At 55.4% G+C, this 25048-nt stretch overlaps 1 protein-coding gene across 2 annotated transcripts; it reads right to left on the bottom strand.

Annotated features, from left to right (window-relative positions):
• Positions 1–296: 296 nt before the first annotated feature.
• Positions 297–19548, bottom strand: BRSK1 (BR serine/threonine kinase 1). 2 transcript variants are annotated; one of them, XM_049787008.1, is made up of 19 exons: positions 19386–19548; positions 18222–18316; positions 18051–18136; positions 16321–16461; positions 12415–12531; positions 12316–12349; positions 12159–12227; positions 10867–11013; positions 10463–10494; positions 10019–10189; positions 8525–8622; positions 7714–7873; positions 7544–7604; positions 6371–6740; positions 6017–6065; positions 5791–5914; positions 4902–5100; positions 1111–1200; positions 297–602 (listed from the first exon to the last, which is right to left on the bottom strand). In XM_049787008.1, exons 1-19 carry the CDS (start codon positions 19516–19518, stop codon positions 445–447), a joined length of 2334 nt encoding a protein of 777 aa, XP_049642965.1. In that variant the 5' UTR covers positions 19519–19548; the 3' UTR covers positions 297–444. The 2 variants fall into 2 exon arrangements, with proteins under 2 accessions (XP_049642965.1, XP_049642966.1); XM_049787009.1 differs by lacking the exon at positions 19386–19548 and having other exon boundaries at positions 18047–18136; positions 18222–18314.
• Between the last annotated feature and the right edge of the window lie 5500 nt (positions 19549–25048).

Genomic DNA, 25048 nt, shown 5'->3' with positions numbered 1-25048 from the left:
TCAGAGACACGGACGCAGGCAGGATCACGCGAAACCAGAATTCCTTCCGGAGAGCAAATCCGTACAGAAGGGCGCGGGGCGGGGTGGGGTGAGGAAGGCCCGGCGGGCCCGGGAGGGTTGTGGGGTGACAGGGCTACAGCGCCCGCCCTGCCCCTGGGATCTGCTAAACCACCCCGACCAGCCCCGTCCCTCCCCCACCCTACCCCGCAGATTGATCAATAAATAAAATAATAAATTAATCAATAAATAAAATAGAAACAGCTCCCCGCCCCCAGCCCCCCCTAGTACCACCCCCAGGGCGCCCCCAGAGCCCTAGCCCTGCAGGGCAAGGCTGGGATTTTGTGTCTCCCCCCGCCCCACCTATTCCTTGGGCCCTATTTACAGATTCACAGTTGGGGGCAGGGAAGGGGGTGGGGGCTCCCCTCCTTCCCTGGCCCCCTGGGGTCAGGGCAAAGGGGTCCCGTTGGTGGCCAGCAGCTTCTTGTCCTTGGGGGGGCCTCGGCGGGGGCAGCTGGTCAGCTCGGGATCTGGGCGGCCAGGTGGGGGCTGCAGGCTGCGAGGTGGGGTGCCTGTAGGCCGGCTCTGAGCTCCGTTCTTCTCGTCTGGGAGGGAGAGGAGCGTGGGGACGGCGTGGCCTCAGTTTACCCGAAGGTCCACACTGGTGGCCTGGGGCATCACTTTGTCATGCAGGATCCGTGTGTGGCTGTTCCAATAGGGACTTCCAGTGGCCACTGTGACCCGCTCCCAAGAACCCTCCCCCCGCCCCCCGTTTTGGAAGGCACAATGAGGTTGTCTCCTTACTGGAGGCCCTTTGGGGGACCCCTAGTTTCCTGGCACTCAGATCTGGGAAGCTTTACGGCCTTAAGCCATCCCAGGCTTTCAAGGATCACGGGGTACCACATCTCTGGTCCCATCCGGAGGTCACCCCACATGCCATGGACACTGCAAAGTGTCCCCTGGGGGGGTCTGTGACGGGCAGGACAGTTTCACGTCCCCATGGGCTGGAACTTGGGTCCTGTTGGACACCTCTGCAGCTTCTTTCCCCACCCCAGTTCTGTGTATTGACTCCCTGCGATCCCCAGTTCCTGGATGTCCCCGTTTGGCACCCACCTGCCAGGGCCTGCACCGAGGGCTGGTCGTGCGTGCTCAGCAGCTGAGCCTGGATCGTCTCCACCACGCGCTTGAACCGCCGGCTAGGGCCTGGAAAGAGCCGAGAGGTGACCAGCTGGCGGGGGAGAGGAGTGCATTCTACCTACCTGGGGCCTGGTTCCCCCCTATAGCGTAATGGGCATCCATCCATGGTTGCCAATGGAACTAGGAGGGATTCTCTTTAAAATAACAACCGTGTTATATAAATCTTTATAAATAACAATCTGCTGAAAAGTGCTGCGGTTGGCTAGATTCTACTTGGGGCCACAAAGGAGAAATGTCAGAAAAAATAAATGGGGGGGGGGTGGAGAGATAGCACAGCGGTAGGGCGTTTGATTTGCATGTGGCTGACCCAGGGGGGACCCAGTTCTATTCCCGGCCAGGGGTGATTTCTTTTTGTTTTGTTTTGTTTGGGGACCATACCCAGCTGCGCTCAGGGGTTACTGCTGGCTATCTGCTCGGAAATCGTTCCTGGCATGCACAGGGGACCATATGGGATGCCGGGATTTGAACCACCTTTGGTCCTGGGTCAGCCGCTTGTGAGGCAAACGCCATGCTGCTGTGCTATCTCTCTGGCCCCATCAGGAGTGATTTCTGAGTGCAGAGCCAGGAATGGCCCCTGAGCACCACTGGGTGTGGCCCAACAACCAACGAACCAATCAACCACTCAATCAATCAATCAAGTTTAAAAAAAAAGAAAAAGAAATGAGGGACTGGAGTGATAGCACAGTGGGGAGGGCATTTGCCTTGCATGTGGCAGATCCCCAACATCCCATAGGGTCCCCTGAACCTGACAGGAGTGATTCCTGAGCACAACCGTGCGTGTCTCAAAAACAAAAAGAAATGGGAGTATTTCTTCTTGTTTGTTTGTTTGGTTTTTGGGTCACACCAGGCCGAGCTCAGGGGTTACTCCTGAATCTATGCTCAGAAATCGCCCCTGGCAGGCACAGGGGACCATATGGGATGCCGGGATTTGAACCACCCTCTTTCTGATGAAGCCACGTGGCCGGGGCCTAAGGACAAAGGCCTCCATCCTTCTCCATCCAGCCCCATCATTAATTATTTGATTCTACATCTGGCCCTCCGAACTCTGACCTGAAACCTGGACCCAAGAAAACAGCAAATATGGTGAGATTTTTGCTCTTCTGTTTGATTTTGGCTCTTTTCAGATGCAGTCAACCCAAAGTGTTTGGCCACGTGAAGCCATGTTCAAAGATGGCCGTGACCCCTTCTAGGGGCAAAAATATCAGTGAAATGGGAGTTGAAAACTTGTATCACTCCCATCCAAGACTCAGGACTGAAACTTTGTTGCCGAAAATCCTTTTTCCTAAAACCTCGGCCTCCTCAGAGACTGATTAAAAGCCTAGATTGGGGGCCCGGAGAGAATTTGCCTTGCAAGCTGCCGATACAGGACCAAAGGTGGTTGGTTCGAATCCCGGTGTCCCATATGGTCCCCCGTGCCTGCCAGGAGCTATTTCTGAGCAGACAGCCAAGAGTAACCCCTGAGCACCTCCGGGTATGACCCAAAAACCAAAAACCAAAAAAAAAAAAAAAAAAAAAAAAAAAAAAAAAAAAAGCCTAGATTGGAAATGGAGGAGAAAAAAGACTGTATTGAAAGTGGACTGATTTTCTAAGAATGACCTTCGGCTTGAATTTGGATTTCGACTTTGGAAATTTCGGACTGGACTTTTAGTTTGAACTCAACATCCACACATGGCCTGCGGGGGGGGGGGGGGGGAGGGGAAGCTGCAAACAAGTTGCGTTGCCACAGCGGTGATCAGCCAACAGTGCCCGTCCTGCAGCAACAGTGCCCGTCCTGCAGCAACAGTGCCCGCCCGTCCTGCAGCAAAGAAGCCCAAAAAACTCCTAATCAGCCCAGAAATGGCAACATCTGCGGCTTGGCTCTGCTCTGCTCTGCTATGGAAAAGCGGCAAGCCTGGAATCCACCCTCCAGATCACAAAGGTTAACAGCACAGCAAACCGTCTGCGGGGCCTGGGACTATGGAAGTAAACCATGTGGTGAGAACAGCATGGGACAAATTAATCATCTAGACATTTGGTTTTAGGTGAAGGAATTTCACAATTGGTGTTGGTAATGGGAAAAAATTAGGTAGTAGTGTAAAAAATAAAAAAAGGAGTAATAACAGTTTAGCCCATTTAAAGATCTGATTTCTAAACGCCTGCATCTTTGTCTTGATTGTCATTTTCTTTGTAATTTAAATGTGTTTTGTTTTCCATAGCTAATATTTTCAATTGCAAAATGTTTTACTGTGTGTATTTTAATGTACTTAGCCTGTTTTTAAAATGTATGTTATGTATTTATGCTGTAGTACTTGTGTGTAGGGAAGGTTAATAGGAACAGAAAGTTCCCCCAATATAGTTTAAAAGTATAGGAACATGAAAGTTCCGGAATAGTGCTTGGTAAAAAAGCATTAAGAGAATTTTAAGTTACAGGTGTATAGTATATTTTGCAGAAATGTTATGTTTTTGAAAAGGGCTTGTATGTTAATTTTCACTTTATTTGTTGCATAAAAATATTAACCCACCTTTGGCTAAAGGTGGAATCAGGATTACAAAAGGTTCTTTTATATTTCAGAGAAGGGGGAGATGAAGCCTCATCCCTCCTTTCTCCCTAGGTAACTTGACCTTATCTGCAAGATCCCGCCCATTCCTGGGAGGGGTCTTGGAAAAGGTAGATAAAGCCTTTGACCCAGGGGGCTCTCGCCCTTTTGGTCTTTGTCCAGGATGGAGGTCAAATGGAAGATGGCTGAAAGGAGGTAAGATGCAGAGCAAGCTAAGAATAGCTAATGCTTAAAAGGTTAGGATATAGGCCACACATGTGGTGGATAGGGATGAATAAAGTTGATGCTTACTGATGCCTGCCTGTGAGTGAATTCAATACCCGTCGCTTTCCTGGACCCCAGACCCGACGGTTAATGGGGGATGAAGCCACGTGGCCTGGGCCTAAGGACAAAGGCCTCCATCCTTCTCCATCCAGCCCCATCATTAATTATTTGATTCTACAGTGCATGAAAGGCAAACACCTTACCTCCCTGCTATCTCTCCGGCCCCGAAATGGAAGTATTTCTAGAATTTGCAAATGCTCCTTCTACCAGGAGTTTGGGAGTGGGGGGTAAGACAGACCATTAGTTCCCCATGGGACAGCAGTGCTCAAAGTCTTAGTCCTGGCTGGACTATGAGTACACTACGGAGTGCTGGGGATTAAACCAGGGTTGGTGGCCTGTAAGGCACATACCTTAACCCACTGGACTATTTCTCTGGCTCCATAAAATTGGTCTGGACATCTCGAAGGTCAGTAAGGGGTGGGAGATATAGTCTAGTCCAGGGCGCTTGCCTTGCATGTGGCTGACCCTGATTTGATTTCTGGGACCCCATCTTGTTCCCATGCACCACCAAGAATGATCCCTGAGCACTACCAGGTGTGGTCCAGTGACTTCCCACCCACCCAGCATGAAAGGAGAACCACAAATAAAACAATAGGGATGCCAGGCTGGCATGGGAGGGGAAAGGAAAGGCATCTCCCAGAACTTGTTCTTTCGGGATATTCAGCATCTTGTGGGAATATTCCCAGGCTCAAAGCAAGTGCTCCTTAGGAGTGGATAAGACACAGGAGCCAGGGTGGGGGCCTGAGTGAGGAGGGGATGCGTGGAGAAACTTCTTATTTGCTGCCCTCCCAGCCCTCAAAGTGCTGGGCCTGGTGTGGTCATGGGGGCTGGCTGAGAGACACTCACCGGAGATGAGAGTGAAGGTGACAGAGTAGATGCCACCCCCGCTGCTCCCGTCCCGCCGTGGAGAGGGCTCGGGCCCCTCAGAGGAGCTGATGTCCACCTGGAAGCGGACAGGCTTCTGGAAGACGGAGGGGCCGCCGCTGGCCTTGTATTCGGCCCTGAAGCTGGTCTGGGACAGCACACTGTGACTCAGGCTGGGAATCTGGGGGGGGGGGGGCAGGAGACACATGGTTGGGGGACTCCAGGGACCAGGCAAGCTGCAGTAGACCCATTGTATTAAACTCCAGGGAGCAGGATGATAGGAAATGTACCAGGAGGCCCCACTGCCTTCTAGGAGTTGTAGTTTTCTTTCTCTGTCCTAAGAGCAGCAGGACAAGGGAATCCCAAGGAACAGGACTCACATTTTTAGGTATCAAGCTCCTGGAGCACCAGAAAAGAGGTTCCTCCTCCCTCCCCAAACCATAGCATATCTGGTCTCAGAACTACAAGTCCCATCAGCCCCCCTGGAGCAGTCCCAAGGGCTATAAATGACCCTTCCACCTCTCTCAGACATGGAAGTGGTGGAAACAGCAACTCCCCAATCCTTAGAGGACTGAAACCTGGAATCCCATCTCACTTCTCTTGGACTCTGGTTGGATTCTTTATCTTCTCCTATTCTCCCCCTATGACTTTGCTTGATTTCTGTTTTGGGGCCATGCCAGGCAGTGCTCAGGGCTTATGCGTAACTCTAACTTTAGGCATCACTCCTGGCAGACCTGAGGGACCATATATTCATATATTCGGAATGCCAGGTATTGAATCCGGGTCATCCTGGTGCAAAGCAAAGCAAACGCCCTCCCCGCTGTATTAACACTCGGGCATGGGCACCCCAGCCAGGCAAAGGCCCTCTCACCGACAGGAAGGCGTGGACAATGTCCGCTTTGATGCTGCTCAGCGGTTTGTCCTTCAGCACGAGAAATATTTGTTCTTCTTTGTCCAGGGAGATGAAATTCCCAAACCAGGAGCGTTTGGCCAGCCTGAGCAGGAGAGAAGGTTGGGGTGTGTGTGTGTGGGGGGGGGGGGGGTGAAATGGGGAAAGACCAACACCATCCTCCTAATCCCTTCCCTCTTAGACTCACTCTGGAGAGGACTCTGGTGTCAAACTGGACATCTCCTCTGCGGTGGGAACTGGGTGGGGAAGTCAGAGCACGGTCAGACACCCCCTATGCCCCAAAGGGCCCAGACCTCAGGACCCTGCAACCAGCCCTGGAAACTGGAGCCAGGTCGCTTTTTATAGCCCCGAAGGAGGCGTGTCCGTACAGGCCACGCCCATGGGCGGGATCAAACAGTCGTAAGCCAATGGGAAGGGAGGCGTGGCTCCACCAGCCAATGAGAAGGCCCCGATCCCGCCTCGGGCCGCCAGAGGGCGCGCCAGCCCCGCTCCGCCCCTCTACCGAGGTTCCCTACCGAGGGATGGGGCGCCCGTCCCTCACCCTGCATCTTGCGGCGGTGGAAGCGCGGGGAGCCCAGGAAGCTGTTGCGGATGGAGTTGAGGCGACTCCTCCAGGCAGCGCCCCCGACGCCGCCTCCAGGGCTGGGCGGCGGCGTCGTCCCCGGGGTCCCCGTCGGGCTGGCCCGGGGCGTGTGCAGCGGCGAGTGCAACGGGGTCCCCCCGGAGGAGCGCGGCGAGCCTGGGGGCCCGGGCAGGGGCGTGGAGCGCGCGCTGGGGGGCGGAGGCTGCTCCCCGGTGCCCCCACCCCTGGGGCCCCGAGAAGGCAGCGTCTGCGTCTTGGAAGTCGGGGAGCCCCCGCCCCGAGCCTCGTCCCCAGCTCCGGGCTCCGGTGAGAAGGAGAAGACTGGACTCTGCGGAGGAGAGGCGAGGCGTGAGGGGACTACAACTCCCAGGGGGCTCTGGGAACCCGCGCCGCAGTCGCTGGTGGGGGCTGACCCAGAGGCATGCCGGGACTTGTAGTTCCAGCTGGCTCTCCTGACCCCCTCCCAGGCACCCCATTTCATTCTTGGTCTCCTTTGATGGTAATATCAGTACAATAACTAGAACTTGATCAGGCTTCTTTGGCTTTAGATCAGTTTTCGATGAGGGCATTTGCCTTGCATGCGGCCAACTCAGGAGCGACCTGGTTCCCCTATTGTCCCCCAGCCTGCCAGTGATGATTTCTGAGTGCAGAGCCAGGAGTGACCCCTGAGCTTCGCTGGGTGTGGCCCAGAAACCAATCAATCAATCAGTAAAGTTTAAAAAAATTAACGATGAGGGCCCGGAGAGATAGCACAGCGGCGTTTGCCTTGCAAGCAGCCGATCTAGGACCAAAGGTGGTTGGTTCGAATCCCGGTGTCCCATACGGTCCCCCGTGCCTGCCAGGAGCTATTTCTGAGCAGACAGCCAGGAGTAACCCCTGAGCACCGCCGGGTGTGATCAAAAAAAAAAAAAAAAACAAAAAATAAAACAAAAAAAAAAAAACAAAAAAAAAATTAACGATGAAACCTTCAGATGCCCAGAACCCCAATGCCATGGAGGTGGGTGTAATCTATGGACCATTACTCTTGGCCTATTATTGCTTGTTTCAAAGCTCATGAGCACTGTCTCTGCCCTTCCAGGGTCTCCCTCCCTCCCTGGTACCCTTCTCAGAGTCTCTCGGACCCAGTCTTACCCTTGGGCTGCTCAGGGGGCTGGAGGACAGGCCCGTCGAGGCTCCGCTGACACTGCGGGATCTGTTTCCAGGAAAGATCAAGAAAGGCAAAATTGATTGTGTGTGGTGGGGTGAGGTTTGGGGGTGCAGTTGGTGCACTGTGGCAAAAGGGTTGTGGTGGTGGATCCCACCTCTGACTGTGCTGGGCCATCTCCAAAGCCCGGCGAGTGGGCACTGGAGACCCTCCACAGCCTGCGTCCGTGATGCTTAGGACCTCCATGGACTTCCGCTCCGGCCTCCGCTTCCCATGTCGGCTCAGCATGGGGGAGTCCACCCGCTTCCGTGGAGGGTCTAGGGGCCCAGAGCACGCACATGATCAGCTCACAGGGCTGGAGCACAGGCTTTGCAGGCAGTGCCCTGGGTTCTGTCCCCAGTACCATATGGTCCGAGGATGCCCTTACCCCTCCCACAAAAAAAAAAAAAAAGATGAATTTGCCCAGCTGTACCAGATTCTCATCCTCCTTGGGAAACTGAGTCCCGGAAAATAAAGGTTTTTTGGGAGGGAGAACTACACCCGGTGGCACTTGGGTTACTACCGGCTCTGCGCAGAAACTACTCCTGGCAGGCTTGGAATAAGGATCAAACTTGGGTTAGCCGTGAGCCAGGCAAACGCCCTCCCTCCTGTGCTATGGCTCTGGTCCAGTAAAAAATGGGTTTCAATAAAGGTCCAGAGCAGGGGCTGGAGAGATAGCATGGAGGTAAAGCGTTTGCCTTTCATGCAAGAGGTCATCGGTTCGAATCCCAGCGTCCCATATGGTCCCCTGTGCCTGCCAGGAGCAATTTCTGAGCATGGAGCCAGGAGTTGTAACCCCTGAGCACTGCCGGGTGTGACCCAAAAACCACAAAAAAAAAAAAAAAGGTCCAGAGCAAGTTGGGGAGTCAGAAGCCAGAGTCTGGGGAAGTGAGTGGGGGCAAGTGGGGTGTCTGAGCCCAGTCTCTCACCAACATCATTCCGGGGAGGCAGGTCCTGGTCCTCACAGCTCGGGTACCGCTCCTTCCGATCCAAAAGCAGGTAGTAGATCATCTTTTCTTGGTTTTCCCTATGGAGGAAGCAGGAGAGAACTGAGGTCAGAGTTCAGAGGTCAGGTCCAGATATGGTTTTACCCTCTCAGCCCCTATGGCTGAGTCTAGCCTGATATTGCTAATAGGTGGCCCCTGGGACCTCATTTTGCTCAATAGTGCCAAAGCTTAAGGTCAAAGTTAGGGGCATTTGTGGACAGCACAGTCTTGGCATCTTCATTAGCACTTTTCCAGGAATTTTGTTTTGTTTTGTTTTGTTTTTGATTTTGGGCCACACCTGGTGGCACTCAGGCTCTGTGCTTAGGAATCACAATGGCAGGCTCAAGATACCCTATAGCAGGGGTGGCGAAGACACGGCTCTCGAGCCGCATGCGGCTCCCGGCCAAAATGAATGCGGCTCTTTGCCTCATCATTATTTTCTATACTGTGGCTCTTTGCCAAATTTGGATTTTGTTCTGCTGCTTATGAGGAGGGAGTCTGAGGAGAGATCTCCGAGTGCGGAGTCCCATCTCCCATCATTCGGAAACAACTGCATGGGCCAGCGAGTGGGGGACCCGTGTGTCACATGTTGGGTCACGTCTTGCCATTAGTTCTTAGTGTGGAGGACACAGCACACCCTCACCATCACTGTAGGATTTTGACCCTCACTCAAAATAGCAAAATGCACTATGTGTTTAATAGACTGTTAAAATTATATGCTTTTATGTGAGTGTTTGTCTGTTTTGGCAGGTCACTGCGTGGTGTGGCTCTCAGACTCTCACAGTTTAAAATTTTGGCTCTTTGTGTCGAACTTGTTCGCCACCCCTGCCCTATAGGATGCCAGGGATTGTACCCAGGTCAGCCAGATTCAAGGCAAATATCCTAACCGCTGAGCTATCACTGGCCCTTTCCAGCAGTTTTTTTCCTTCCTGTTTTTGGACCACACCTAGCGGCACTCAGGACTTACTTCTGGCTCTGGCCTCAGAAATTGCTCCTAGCAGGCTTGGGGAACCATATGGGATGCTGAGGATCGAACCCGGATCTGTCCAGGGTCAGCTGCGTGCAAGGCAAACACCCTGCCACTGTCCTATGGCTCTGGCCCCTCTTTCCAGCAGTTTTTTTTTTTTTTTTTTGGTTTTTGGGTCACACCCGGCAGTGCTCAGGGGTTATTCCTGGCTCCAGGCTCAGAAATTGCTCCTGGCAGGCACGGGGGACCATATAGGACACCGGGATTCGAACCGATGACCTCCTGCATGAAAGGCAAACGCTTTACCTCCATGCTATCTCTCCGGCCCCTTTCCAGCAGTTTTTAAGCACTGCCTCTCAGAACCCAGACTTAAATAATGTGCAAGGTCCAGCACCCCCAGTCTGGCCTTAGCTCCCGGACCAGTTCTTTTGGGGATGCTGAAGTTTACGGGGGACCAGGGAAGGTCTTACTCATCACTGCGCAGCTCTCGGTGTAGCCGTTCCCGGTCCCTGAAGCAGCCGAGCGAGGCCATGCTTTCCAGGACATCAGGGTCCAGCTCCCCGTTGGACGGCAGGCTCCTCATGGCCACCCGGCGACCAGGGGCTGGCTCCAGGCAGGGGTCCGGCTCGTGTTTCCCGCCCCTAGACACCATCGAGGGGACAGGAGGGGGTTGTAATCAAAGTTCAAACTCCAACTCTCTCCTTCACTCTGGGGTTCAGAACCTCCAACCCCTTTTCTCTCCTCCATCGGACTGTCCAGACCAATCCACCCCCCTCCACCTAGGACCCAGAAGTCCTCGATTTTTGCCTTTCTTCTCTGGAAGCCTCACTGTCCCACCCATTGGCTAGTTCCCAGGCTGTCACTCTCCCTCAACCCCCCAAAGAGACCCAGGGGTGTAGGTGTCTCGAACTCACAGGTACCAGGGATGTTTCTGAATTTGCTCCAGCTGTGGGGAGGCGAGTAAAAAAAGAAAAAAGCGGGCGTCAGGGCGTGTGGACACTGCAGCCGTGTCTTGAAAGTTGGGTGCAGGGAGCCTTGGGGTGGGGGACCCCAACTGCAGGGCTCTCTCCCCATTCAGATACAAGGGCGCACATTGCCCCCTCGTGGCCACCGAGCGTCATTTTCCCACCCCGCGCACGCGCAGTCCGGGTCCTCTGGACCAGCCGGGCGGCAGGTGCGCACGCGCAGTGCTACCCGGCGCCCCTCGCCGCAGCATCAGCATCCCCATCCCCGGGGCCAAGGTGGCAGGTGGCGGCCGCGCATGCGCCCTGAGCTGCCCCTCCCGCGGCCGCCTCCCGGCTCCGGCCCCCCGACTCACGCTGAGCCTTTTCTCGGGCTCCACTTCGATCATGCCCCGCAGGAGGCTCTGGCAGTCCGGAGGGATGAAGTGGGGCATGTGGAAGACGCCCCGTTTCACCTTCTCCAGCAGCTGGCGGAGGTTGTCGTCGTCGAAGGGCAGAGCCCCCTGGGGCAAGCAGGACGGAGGGTCACCCGGAGCCCGACTGCGGTGGGGGACAGCGGGCACCTCCCGGCGCCACTCGCACACCGGGAAACTGAGGCTGCAGGGCCGAAGTGCCACGCTCAGGCTGTTACTTAAGCAACTGCAGAGAGCAGGGCCCGGAGTGACAGCGGAGTGGGGAGGGCGTTTGCCCTGCACCCGGCATCCCATAGGGCCCCCTGAGCATCCAGGGGTGATCCCTGAGCACAGTCAGGAGTAATGCCTGAGCACCGCCGGGTGTGGCCCCCAAACCAAACCAAACCAATCAAAAAGAAGAGGGATGGGACAAAGTCACACTATGGGAGGCTGGAAGGGGTCACGTGAACGCTGAGGCCAGACCAACAAGGCTGCAGGCCCAGGAAGGCCAGAGCACCTTCAGATTCCCGGGTCCCTGGGCCCAGTGCCTGAGGGGACAGGGGGCCTGCCTACACCCCGCTCTGTTGCTTAGATGGCGGGGATCAGTCAAAAACCTCAGTAGCAGGGCCCCCTACCAGGGCCTCCCAGGCGATGTACATAGGGTGTTCTCTACAAGCCACACACCACACATTACCACAGCCTGACACCAGAACACAAATAGACACTCAGCATGCCACCACAGCCCAAACATATGCCATCACATGCCGCACATATCACAACCCACACCCCCTATCAGCACACACCACAGCCCACACATACCATCACCCCACACCCCACAACACAGCACCTCATGCACCCGACACTCTATCACCCCACATGCACTCTTACCCAACACACTATCACCACACATAGATGCCATCACCCCCACATTCACACCATCACCCCCACATAAGATAAGAACCACTGGGGCCGGGAAGGTGGCACTAGAGGTAAGGTGTCTGCCTTGCAAGCGCTAGCGTAGGACGGACCGCGGTTCAATCCCCTGGCATCCCATATGGTCCCCCCAAGCCAGAGGCAATTTCTGAGCACTTAGCCAGGAGTAACCACTGAGCATCAAACAGGTGTGGCCCAAAAACCAAAAAAAAAAAAAAAAAAAGAAAAAGATAAGAACCACCGAATTCAGGACTGAGGCCCGGAGGTGAGCTGGTTGACCCTGGTGGTGTGCTGGGGTCTATCCTGTGTATTGGAGTGCTCACCACGAGCAGCGCGAACAGGATGACTCCACAGCTCCACATATCAGCACGACGCCCATCGTACTTCTCTCCCTGCAGCGGAAAGACAAGGTGGGGTGTCACACCTCTTAGGGACAGTGATAGGGTGGGGTGGGGTGGGCTCCCCCCACTGCTCACTCACCTTGATAACCTCCGGGCACGCATAATGGGGGGACCTGTGAGGAGAGTTGGCGGTGAGGCAAAGCAGGGCGCGCGGGCAGGGGGCGCGGGTCGTACTCACCCGCAGCTGGTTTCCAGCAGGCTGTCCCCCACCTGCAGCGATGCCATGCCGAAGTCCGCAATGCGGATGTTGTTCTTCTCGTCCAGCAGAAGGTTCTCGGGCTTCAGGTCCCTGTGGCTGCAAGGGCGGGTGTGGGTGGCGGGCTTAGGGGGCTCCCAGGGGGTCCCAGGGAACCCAACCCTCCTCCCCCGCAGGGGACCTCCAGGGCCCTTCACTGTGTCCTTACTCCTGCTCTGCACTCAGGGATCACTCCCAACTGGACTCAGGGATCCTATGGGGTGTCGGGGATAGAAGCCGGAGCCTATGGCTTGGGGTTCTATGACTCTGGGTACTATGGCTCCGACCCAGTCAAGATTTCAGGGTTAACTTGGGGACAGGGAGCTGGAGCAATAGCACAGAGATAAGGCATTTGCCTTGCACGTGGCCAACCTGGGACAGACCTGGGTTCAAATCCTGGCATCCCATATGGTTCCCCGAGTCTGCCAGGAGTGATTTCTGAGCACAGAGCCAGGAGTAACCCTTGAATGCAGCCAGGTGTGACCCCAAAACCAAAAATAAAACAAAATAAAAATAAAGCACAAAGCCTGAGAGATAGCACAGTGGTAAGGCGTTTGCCTTAGACACAGAACGACGGTGGTTCAAATCCCGGCATCCCATAAGGTCCCCCGAGCCTGCCAGGAGCGATTTCTGAGCATAGAGCCAGAAGTAACTCTCTCAACAGGCCTGTCAGGAGCAATTTCTGAGTGCAGAGTCAGGAGTAATCCCTGAGGCCTGCCAGGAGCAGGATTTGAACCACCGTTGTTCTGTGTCTAAAATAAAAAAAAATAGGGCCCGGAGAGATAGCACAGCGGTGTTTGCCTTGCAAGCAGCCGATCCAGGACCAAAGGTGGTTGGTTCGAATCCCGGTGTCCCATATGGTCCCCCGTGCCTGCCAGGAGCTATTTCTGAGCAGACAGCCAGGAGGAACCCCTGAGCACCGCCGGGTGTGGCCCAAAAACCAAAAAAAAAAAAAAAAAAAAAAAAAAAAAGCCCAAAGCCCAAGAGATAGCACAGTGGTAAGGCGTTTAGATGTGCTGCCAGGTGTCCACCCTGATCCCTAATGCCCCACCCCCAAACAAACTAGAGTTCTTTCAATTGGAGTTTTGGGGCTGGCAAGATAATACATGTGACCAGCCTTGGTTCAAACCCTGGGGTCACACATCACACAATCCCCAGAACATCATTGGGTGCAAGCCTAGAGCCCCAACTACCATGCTAGTGACCCGGATAATCCTCAGCATTGTATTTCCGCAGCACGGATTTATGGGACCTGGCACTCACACTGGCTCCAAGGACTGGGCATTACTTGGAGGATCTCTCAGCAGCCTCCCCCCAGCAGCACCTGGGAGCACCCCTCCAAAAATGAAAAGGAAACTTTAGTTTATTTGTCACTTGGTTATAAAAATGTAAACGCATGTCAGAGACTGGGAGAAAATGATGGTACTGAAATAGTGGATAGAAGGCTTATTCTTAGGTTTTTCCTGCTCCTAAAAACATTGGGGATGGAGAGCTAGTATGGTTGGGAAGGCACTGGCCTTGCACCCCAAACGAATTCATTCCCTGCACCCCATAGGAGTGATCTCTAAGCACAAACACAGAAGGAATGGGCTAGAGAGATAGCACAGAGGCAGGACATTTGCCTTGTAAGTGGCTGACCCAGGACCAATGGTGGTTTGAATCCCAGCATTCCATATGGTGCCTGCCAGGAGCGATTTCTGAGCACAGAGCCAGGAGTAACCCCTGAGTGCCGCTGGGTGTGACCCAAAATCCAACTCCCCCTCAAAAAAATACAAAAGGAAGTCCCAAACACCATTGGCCCAAAATCTAAAACACACACATACACCCCAGCACCACTACCACCACCAGAAACCTCAAACAAAACTAAGAACATCTATAAGTCAATAAGAGCAAGAGCCATGAAGAATGGGCAAAAGAGGGGCCAGAGAGATAGCATGGAGGTAAGGCATTTGCCTTGCATATGGAAGGATGGTGGTTCGAATCCCGGCACCTGATATGGTCCCCCGAGCCTGCCAGGAGCGATTTCTGAGCTTAAAGCCAGAAAGCGCTGCCGGGTGTGACCCAAAAACAAAACAAACAAAAACACCTCCAAAACAAACAAAGGAACAAAAAGAAAGATGGGCAAAAGATGAGAACAGGGCCAGAGCAATAGCACAGTGGAAGGGCGTTTGTCTTGCAAGCGGCTGACCCAGGATGGACCTGGATTTAATCCCTGGCATCTCATGGGGTCCCCTGAGTCTGTCAGGAGTGATTTCTGAGTGCAGAATCAGGAGTAACCTTTGAGCACTGGTGGGTGTGGTCCATAAGCCAAAATAAATTACTAAATAAAAGCATTAAAAAAAAAAAAAGATGTGAACAGACAATTCTCCTGAGAAGGCCAGATGGCCATGGGCGAGGGAGGGGACGCTCCACACAGTCAGCCACGAGGGGAAACGATGCGGAGCCAGAGGCGCCAGACGGGGAATCCAAAAGGCAGAACAGATGCAGGAAAAGGCCGGGATGCAGAAGCATAGCACCCCAAGGATCTGGTGGGCTCAGGGTCAGTAGTGCAGCCCCCTGAAGACTGAGTGGCACTCTCTCCCCCAACTCCCGTCTCACCCCACAATTCCACTCCCAGGCTTGTGCCCAGGAGAAAGAAAAGCACAACACAGGGACCTAAGAGAGGCCTTGCATGTGGCTGACCTGGGATGGACCTGGTTTCAATCCCTAGCATCCCATATGGTCCCCCGAGCCTGCCAGGAGTGATTTCTGAGCAAGAGCCAAGAGTAACCCCTGAATGCTGTCGGGTGTGGCCCCAAACAAACAAACAAAACAAAAAATACAAAACAAACAAACAAACAAAAAAAAACCAAAAACACATTGCAGATCTCAACATCACTCAGGAACACCCAAAGGGAACAACCACCCTAACAGCCACCAACGAGTGAGTTCATGAACCCAGCTGGGAAACGGGCTGGAGGACCCACTGGCAAGTGCCCCGCTGACACCCCGGGTGGATTCTCTACAAGCAAAAGGGCTGGCTTGAGGGGCCACAAAGCCAGTGATTCATTGGGGGCCGGAGCAGTGGTGCAAGCGGTAAGGTGTCTGCTTTGCTGGCACTAGCCTAGAACAGACCTCGGTTCAATCCCCCGTCGTCCCATATGGTCCCCCAAGCCAGGAGTGATTTCTGAACACATAGCCAGAAGTAATCCCTGAGCATCACCGGGTGTGGCCACCCCCCAAAAAAAAAATCAGAAGGGATCAATCCAAGCACACAGACAGCAGGGAGTGACTGTCAGGATCAGGAAAAAGTTGAGGGGAGGTAAATGGTTCAGGTGTTTAGGGGGATGGACTGGAGAGACAGGACTAGGAATATACTAACAAGCACTGGGTGGCTTGATCCACAGGGGAGAAGTTTCTGGCATGGGACCTCACGCTTCTCCCAAGGGTGCAAGGTCAGGGTCGGAGCCATAGCACAGTGGGGGATGGCATTTGCTTTTGCATTGCAGGCAGTCAACCTGGGTTTGATCCCCGGCATCCCACCTGGGTAAACTTCAGGTGTGATTTCTGAGCACAGAGCCAGGAGTAACCCCAGATCACCGTCCAGTGTGACCCAAAAACCAAACTACAAGGGTGAAAGGTGGGTTTAGACAGGGAGTAGATGAAGCTAGCGAAGGTTAAATGCATGGCCCTGGTTCAAGTCCTGAGCACCACCAAGGGTCCCTCCTGAGGGCAGAGCGAGAAATTGCTCCTGAGCACTGTGAGGTGCTGTCCCCCCCAGTAAAGGTCATGGACATAGAGCAATTCTTCTCTCTGCCCGCCGAGAGCCTGCAAGGAGGAGCCCCTCTTCCCCTCACACTGAGCCCTCACCAGATGGAGTAGCTGTGGCAAAAGTCCAACGCCGACACGATCTGGCGGAAGAACTTTCGGGCCTCCTTGGGGGTGAGTCTCCCCTTCTTCACTAGGTAGTCGAACAACTCACCTCCGGAAACATGCTCCAGAACCAGGTACCTGAGGACACAGAGAGGGCAGAGGGCTGGAAGGGACATGTGGGGGGCCAAAGAGCTTGGTCTCCCTCTTCTAGCAGCTACCCCAGACCCCAATCCCATTGTCCCCACGGTAGCCCCATGAAGTGAAGGGCGAATCCTGTTCATTCCCATGAATTCTGGGAGGAAGATACTGCACTTTCCATGAGTCCTATGTCAAATTAGGGTGTTTTTATTTTCTCTCCACATTTTGGACAGAGGTCTGTCCTGGAAAGATCAGGCCATCCCTCGAGATCCCATCAGTCACCGGCCCTTGGGAAAGAAAAACCCTCTTTCCCTCAGTTTCTCTGGAAGCCAAAGCCTCATCCTCCTTAATTTCTGGGATACAGCGACAGAAATTCCAGGCAGACTCAGCTCCCTGGAGAAACGCTCTGCTCTGGTTCCCATCACCCCCTCCGCCCCTCATCTCATCGGGCCCTAAGGAAGTGCAGTCTCAGTGCCTGTCGGCCTGGGCACACCCTTGGGCTGCCAACCTCTGAGCAGTCCTTTTGGACTCTTACTTGTTCCAGACATCATCCCTACTCCATCCAACCCTGATGGCCAGAGACACCCTGAGAAACACAAATCCTCCTCCCTTCGGCTAACCATCCTTGAAAGGCTATGCCTCTAATTCCCATATGGGTCGGAGAGGAAACAATTTGGAGTCTCATCCATTTTTTGGGCAAGAACATGTACCCATCTCAGTCAACCTCTGTGGGGTAAAAGACTACAACTCCCGTCATCCCCGGAGAGGTCCAGAAAACTCCCAGAAGCCTCCAGAACCTAAAGTCACCTCATTCTCATCAGCCATCGGGGTTCCAAGGCCTCCAACCTCATCAGGCCCTGGGAGGGTAAAGCTTAATTCCTAATCAACTCCTGGGACACAAAAACCCAATTTCAGGGAGTTCCTGGAAAGCCAGGATTCTTCTGAGAGGCACCAACTCCCCTGAGCTTCCCATAAGGGGCTTCCCCCCAACTCCCTGCTCACACCTGGGTCAAACCCAGGACTCCAATTCCCATGAGCACCTGGAGCTGGGAGGACTTCCTGCCGGGAAACCCCGCCCTAGCATCCTGGCAGCCTGGCATCTGATGGGTATTGGAGCCAGCTCATCCCCGGGGAGTGCTGAGTGGTGGGGGCAGGAGGGCTGTCCCCTCGCTTAATGCCCAGGCCCAGCTGTCCTATGGGTCACCAGAGTCCACACAAAGAGCCATTGTCTGTGTGGCTTGGACAACTGGACCCCACTGCTGCCCTTGTTCCCCGAGGGGACGGGGTGAGGACCTTGGATGGAGACTGTCTCAGAGCGCCTAAGGAGGCCCATTGTTGGGGTGTCCTGGGTTTTGTGGCCGGAGGAAGGAGCCCCGCGTTGCCTTAGAGAGGGCCTGGAGGCCAGGGAGAGTTCCCCGGTTCCAAGCACACTTCATTGGGCCTAGGGCATGTGGGGAGGACGCAAGGAGAGTGAGGGACAATCCGTGTCACTCTCCGAAGGAGGAGCCCTTTCCAGCGCTTGCTTCCAGAAAGTTCCCTCCCCAGAGCTGGCCAAGGGTCATGGGGGGCGGGCGTCTATAAATACCTACAAATATTTCTTGTTCTCGTAGACGTCATGCAGCTTGAGGACGTGCGGATGTTCGATGAGCTTCAGGATGGCGATCTCCCGCTCCACCTGGGGACGGGGCGGCAATGGGTGGGGGGCCGGGTGGTCCCTCGGCCTCAACTGTCCCTGCCCCAGAGCTGCGCCCCGCACGCACCTTCATCAGCACCGACTCCGATAGCTTCTCCCGGTTCACGATCTTGATGGCGACCTTCTGGCCGGTGATACAGTGGACCCCGAGTTTCACTAGACCTGAGGGAGCAGGACCGACCTATGGGTGCTGACCCCTGCCTCCCTGCCCTGCAGGCTGATGGGCAGGGCTTGCGGGGTGCACTCCGTGACCTCCTGAGCCATGTCTTCTCATACTTGGGCATACCCCAATCTCCTCCTCTCGCACCCCTCACCTTCCTTGGGTTCTTTTGCCCTGCCGCGGCCTCAGGTGCCCCCTTTCCGGACCGCCCCACACCCTGACCTTGGATCCCCTCTCTCATCTCCCCGAGGGCTGCGAACCCCAGGGAGGACCTGAGACCAAGGGGCCAGACCCCCATTCACAGAGTCAGGGTCCTGGTCCAAAGTGGAAAGACCTTCAGACCTAGGGTTCCATCGCCCTGGCCTCCTCCCTCAGACCAGGGGGGCAGTCCCCAGGTCTCCTCCCTCAGACCTTAGGGTCTAAGCCCCAGGCCACCTCCCTTAGACACCCAGGGCTTCAGATCCCCCAGCGTCCTCCCTCAGGCCCAGGGCTGCATTCCCAGGTCCTTCTTCCTCAGACCCTAGGGTCTAAGCTCCAGGCTACCTGCCTTAGACACCCAGGGCTTCAGACCCCCCCAGCCTCGTCTCTCAGGCCCAGGGCTGCATTCCCAGGTCCTTCTTCCTCAGAGCCTAGGGTCTAACCCCCAGGCCTCCCCCCTCTGGCCCAGGGGTCCATGCCAGGCCTCCTCCCTCAGACCCGAGTCCTGCCATGCCCCTCCTCCCTGACCTGAGAATTCAGGTCAGCAACGCCTCGCCTCCGTGGGGGCCCCTGGATCTGGGGGCCCGTCTCCCCTTCCCTGCCAGCTCCTCCCCACCTCTGGCGGGCCGGGCGCCCGTCCCGTCCCCCAGTCCCAACGCTGGGCCAGTGGGCCGCGGAGGGGAGAGGACCCGAGGGGTGCGCGGCCGCCCGCCCTGGGGCCTGGGCGCCCGTCCGCGGCCTCCCTGGCTGCGCGGTGCCCGCGCCGGGCGCATCCCGAGCATCCTCCGAGCATCCTCCGAGCATCCTCCCGAGCATCCTCCGGGGCCCGGGGTGGCGATCGGGGCGGCGATCGGGGGGCCCCGCGCCGCTCACCCGTCTGGCCCTTGCCCAGCGTCTTCTCCAGGCGGTAGGGGCCCACGTACTGGGCGTGCTGCGGCGGCGGCGGGTGCGGGTGCGGCAGGTGGTAGGCCGGGGCGCCCCCGGCCCCGTCCTTGGCCCCCGACATGGCGGCGGCGCGGGGCCCCCGGCCCCCCCTGCGGCCCGCCGCCCCGGCCCCGCGCCGGGGGCCGGCGCCGGCCGCGTCCCGGCCCCCCCGGCGGCACCCCGCGTCCCCGGGGGTCCCCAGGGGGCCGGGCGCGGGGGGCTGGCCCGGGGGTCCGCCCCAGCAGTCGCCCGGCCCGGGGGCTGCGCGCCCCCTCCCCGCCTGCCCCCGGGGGTCCGAGTGCGGATGCTGCGGCCGCGCGCCCCCGCCCCCCGCCGCTGCGCCGCCGCCTCCGCCTCTCCGCCTCCCCCCGGCCGCGTCCTTTCTCTCCGGCTCGCTGACATCACCATCCGGGACTCCGGCCCGGCCCCGCTTAACCCTTCCCGGGCGGGCGGGCGGGAGGAGGGGGAGGAGGAGGAGGAGGAGGAGGAGGGGCGGCGGGCGCGCGGACGGGGTGCAAGGCTGCAGGGCTGCGGCAGCGCACAAAGGGATGCGGGGATGCAGGGATGCTTGGATGCAGGGATGTAGGGATGCGGGGATGCAGCAGCACACAAAGGGTGCAGGGATGCTTGGATGCAGGGGTGCAGGGATGGAAGGATGCGGGGATGCAGCAGCACACAAAGGGATGCGGGGGTGCAGGGGTGCTGGGATGCACCGATGCTGGGGTGCAGGGGCGCAGCAGCACACAAAGGGTGCAGGGATGCTTGGATGCAGAGATACAGGGGTGCAGGGGTGCTGGGATGCATGGGTGCAGGGATGGAAGGATGCGGAGATGCAGCACACAAAGGGATGCTGGGATGTAGGGCGCAGGGGTGCAGCAGTACACAAAGGGTGCAGGGATGTAAGGATGTGGGGATGCAGCAGCACACAAAGGGATGCGGGCCAGAGGGACAGGGGGCCACAGGGGGACAGGGAGCCAAAACGTCCCCAGGGCCCAAGGGACAGCAGCAGGGACACAGAGAGGGACCAGGAGGGACATCACATGGGGCACCGCCCGGGAGGCGGGAGGCAGGAAGCAGGAGGCAGAGATGCCATAGAGACCAGTGATGGAGAAGAGGAAGGGGAAGGCGAAGATGGGGCGGTGGAGAAGCCAGGGGGACATGGAGAGAGACGGAGACAGACAGAGAGACAAGAGGACAGACAGGACAGAGTGTGAAGGTGGCACAGTTCGGGGGGGATGTGGGACCACAGGCTGAAGGGAGGATGGAGGTGATGGGGGGCCGCTGGAGAGACACCCCCTCTCCTCCAGGAGAGAAGAGGACTGGATGCTGGCACGGATGGCAGCAGACTGAACCACAGAGAAAGAGAGGAGAAAAGTTTGGGAGTTGCTGACCCAAGACTCATTGGGAGCACTCCAAGTTCTCCCACTCTGTTTGTTTGTTTGTTTGTTTTTGGTTTTGGGGCCACACCCGGCGGCGCTCAGGGGTGACTCCTGGCTATCTGCTCAGAAATAGCTCCTGGCAGGCACGGGGGACCATATGGGACACTGGGATTCGAACCAACCACCTTAGGTCCTGGATTGGCTGCTTGCAAGGCAAACACCGCTGTGCTATCTCTCCGGGCCCAAGTTCTCCCACTCTGAACCCCAGGTCTCCCTTCTTCACTCTGGGTGGTTTTGGTTTTTCCCAGCTCCAGGACATCTCGGGCCAAAGCAACACTCAGTGTCCTCAGGGCTCTTAAAGAAGCTTCCAGAACACACTGGGGCGTTTCCTTAGACGCCCCCCCCCCACCATGCTCTGTCTCCCACAGCCTCCTGGATCTTCAACATGGACACCGACATGGCCCACCCCACTACAGAGAACCCACCCATCTGTGCTCAGTCCCTGCGGGATCCCTTACCTCTGCTAGTTTCCCAGGATGCCACCAAAAGTCGCTGCAAACCCAGGGCTCTCCTCTAGCAGGCACTCTCAGGTGCCTGGCACCTTTGCTTCACCCCGAGACCCTAGACCAGGCATCCTCCAACTATGGAAATATTTATCTGGCCCTCAGGGTGTTTTGCTGCTGTTTTGTTTGTTTTTGTTTCTGGACCAACCCAGTGGAGTTCAGGGGTTCCTCCTGGCTCTACACTCAGAAATCACTCCTGGGGCCGGAGAGATAGCATGGAGGTGGTGCATTTGCCTTGCATACAGAAGGACAGTGGTTAGGACAGTGGTTCAAATCCCGGCATCCAATATGGTCCCCCGAGCCTGCCAGGAGCGATTTCTGAGCATAGAGCCAGGAGGAACCCCTGAGCGCTGCCGGGTGTGACCCAAAACCCCTTCCACTGTGCTATGTGACCCTTGCACTGTGTTTTGTGCATCGTGCATAGGATTTGTTCATAGTTTTTTTTTTCTTTTAATCTACAGTCCAGCCCTCCAATGGTCTGAGGGACAATGAGCTGGCACCCCTTGTTTAAATAGCTTGAGAATCTGCCCTAGACTGAGTCCAGGAGACTTTAGTCTGTGTAAAGACCCTCATTCTGGGGCAGGAGCAATAATCCAGCATTTGGGAGGGCATTTGCCTCACACACAGCTAATCCGGATTTGATCCCCGGCATCCCATATGGTCCCCTGAGCCCTGCCACGGGTGACCCCTGAGTGCAGAACCAGGAGTAAGCCCTGAGCAGCGCTGAGAGTGACCCAAAAGGCAACAAACCAAAAAAAGACCTTCATTTTGTGAACCTCGACTGGTAATGCAAATGGAGTTGTGTGTTCTTGTTTCAGAGGGTGAAGGCACTTTAGGGGACAGTCCCCCAAATCCCCACCATGTGACTCCCTCCTAAAGTGGAGGGAACAAGGAGAAACAAAGAAGGATAAACAAGGGTATAGTGAGCTCTGTGAACTGTGCTCTTTGAGAGGAGCTGAGTTAGAGATGAGAAAGAGAGACACATACACAGAGAAAGAGACAAGGAGAGAAAGAGAGAGAGAGATAGGAAAAGAAAGTATGTTGTCTCAGGTGGGGTGTGAGCACTCAGGAGAGGGTAATGAGGGAAAATCAGGAATAAAGGGAGGAGCATGTGCAAAGGTCCTGTAGCAGAAGGCGCCTGCATGTGGTAAATCCACCGAGGGGCCTGAGGCTGCCCGGCCAGCAGGTCCTATGGTGCCTGAGAAACAGGGGATCATCTGTCTGGGGTGAAGTCTGGATCCTGGAATTATAAATAGGGTGTGCTTTCACTCTTAGGTGTCTCTCAGTTTGGACCGGAAACGATCGCATCATTTGCCTTGAAGGACCTTGTGGAAGGTCGGACCTTTGGCCTGCAGTGTGACCTGTGGCCCTGGCCTACTCAACTGTGCGATGCTACATTTCCTCCTGGACTCTGGACAATGGCATAGTACAGACTTGACCCCCGTAGAACATGGATTTGGAGGGGCCATGCGAGCTTGAGTTTTTTTTTTAGGGGGTCACACCCGGCAGTGCTCAGGGGCTACTCCTGATTCTAAGCTCAGAAATAGCTCCTGGCAGGCTCGGGGGACCATATGGGATGCCAGGATTCAAACCACTTTCCTTCTGCATGCAAGGTAAACGCTTTACCTCCATGCTATCTCTCTGGCCCCGAGTTTTTTTTTGTTTTTGTTTTTGTTTTTTAATGCATGAGTGTGAGTCTACATTCACAGCTGTGGCAGTTGTAAATCTGAGGAACATGAACTTCAAGGGTTTCAGAATCCATGATGGTGATGGGGGGCAGCAGGATCCTGGGAATAGTCTCTGGATACTAGGGGCACAACTGCCTTTTAGATTTGGAACAGTCAAAAGTTGGAGCAGGGGGCCGGAGCAGAGGCACAGCAGAAGGCATTTACCTTGCATACGACTGACTCAGCACGGACCTTGGTTCAATTCCCCGGCGTTCCATATGGTCCCTCAAGCCAGAAATGATTTCTGAGCTCATAGCCAGGAGTAACCCCTGAGCATCACTGAGTGTGGCCTCTCCCCCAAAAAAATTTGGGGCTGGAATAGTAGCACAGTGGGGAGGGCATTTGCTTTACAAGCAGATGACCCAGGTTTGATCCCCGGCATCCATATACTCCCCTGGAGTACTCCTAGGAGTAACCCTTGAGAGCTGCTGGGGTTGCAAAACAAACAAAAAAGTGGGAATGGAGCTCAGTGGAGAGGGCTTGCCTTGTATCTGGACATGCTGAGTTCAGAAAATATGTGCCTTGATTAATAGAACCTTGTAAAGATGTGGGGGCCGGAAAGATAGCATGGAGGTAAGGCATTTGCCTTTCATGCAGGAGGTCATCGGTTCGAATCCCGGCGTCCCATATGGTCCCCTGTGCCTGCCAGGAGCAATTTCTGAGCCTGGAGCCAGGAATAACCCCTGAGCACTGCCGGGTGTGACCCAAAAACCACAAAAAAAAAAAAAAAAAAAAAAGACGTGTATATTGTTTCCATAAGCCAGGAACAGTTATTTTATTTTTTTTTATATATATTTCTAAGATTTTTTGAGGTGTAGAGATAATACAATATGTAGGGTGCTTGCTTGCACATAGCCTACCTGGGTTTGGTCCCCGACACCCCATAATATTTCTGGAGTTTGCCAGAAGTGATCCTTGAGCAGAGCTCGGTAGGAGTAAGCTCTGAGTACTGCCGGATGTGACCCAAAATTAAAAACTAAATTTTGGGGGGTGTGACACATGCAGAGGTGCTAGTGAAGGAATATCCACTGAAAGATGATGCTTAGTTGCAGGAGTTGAGCCTGGGATTGATCGTAACAAAACTCACACCCGGTCCTTTGGGCAGTGTCCCGGCCTTGAGTATGTTATCTCATGTAGCAAACTGCCGTGTTGATGCAGTAAGCGGGAGCTCACGACGTGAGAACATGGTCCTGGATTGTCTGCTGGGTTCTAGAAGTAACTCCAAGGGTTCCCATGAAAGCAAGGCAGTGGCTAGAGTTTGAGAAGGGGTGACTGATGCAAGCCAGGACGCCAGTGATGTAACCCTAATTCAAGATCTCAAGGCTGAGAAAGGCAAGAGAACAGTTTCCCCTACGCTTCTCCAGGAGAAGGCAGCCGTGTCCCCACTACTTTGAACCCTTTTTTTAGGGAAGCCACACCTGGGGATGCTCAGGCATGACTCCTGGCGATGTTTGGGGGATCCTAGGGAATGCCGGAGATGGAACCCCAATTGGCTGTATGCAAAGTGAGCTCCCTCCAGGCTATATTAGCACTCTGGCTTCTTGTACTTTGGATTTTTGATGCCCAGAACTGTAAAGCACTTTTATTTGTCTGTTTTGGGGCCTCATCTGGAGGTGCTCAGGGTTACTCCTGGCTCTGTGCTCAGAAATTGCTCCTGGGGGCCGGGTAGGTGGCGCTGGAGGTAAGGTGTCTGCCTTGCAAGCGCTAGCCAAGGAAGGACCGCGGTTCGATCCCCCGGCGTCCCATATGGTCCCCCCAAGCCAGGGGCGATTTCTGAGCACATAGCCAGGAGTAACCCCTGAGCGTCAAACGGGTGTGGCCCAAAAACCAAAAAAAAAAAAAAAAAAAAAAAGAAATTGCTCCTGGCAGGCTCAGGGAATCATGTGGGATGCTGGGGATAGAACCCGGCTCTGTCTCAGGTTGGCCGTGTGCAAGGCAAATGC

Source organism: Suncus etruscus, chromosome 14, assembly GCF_024139225.1.
Source record: "Suncus etruscus isolate mSunEtr1 chromosome 14, mSunEtr1.pri.cur, whole genome shotgun sequence".
Classification (NCBI taxonomy): domain Eukaryota; kingdom Metazoa; phylum Chordata; class Mammalia; order Eulipotyphla; family Soricidae; genus Suncus; species Suncus etruscus.
This window is presented reverse-complemented; position numbering and strand designations above follow the sequence as displayed.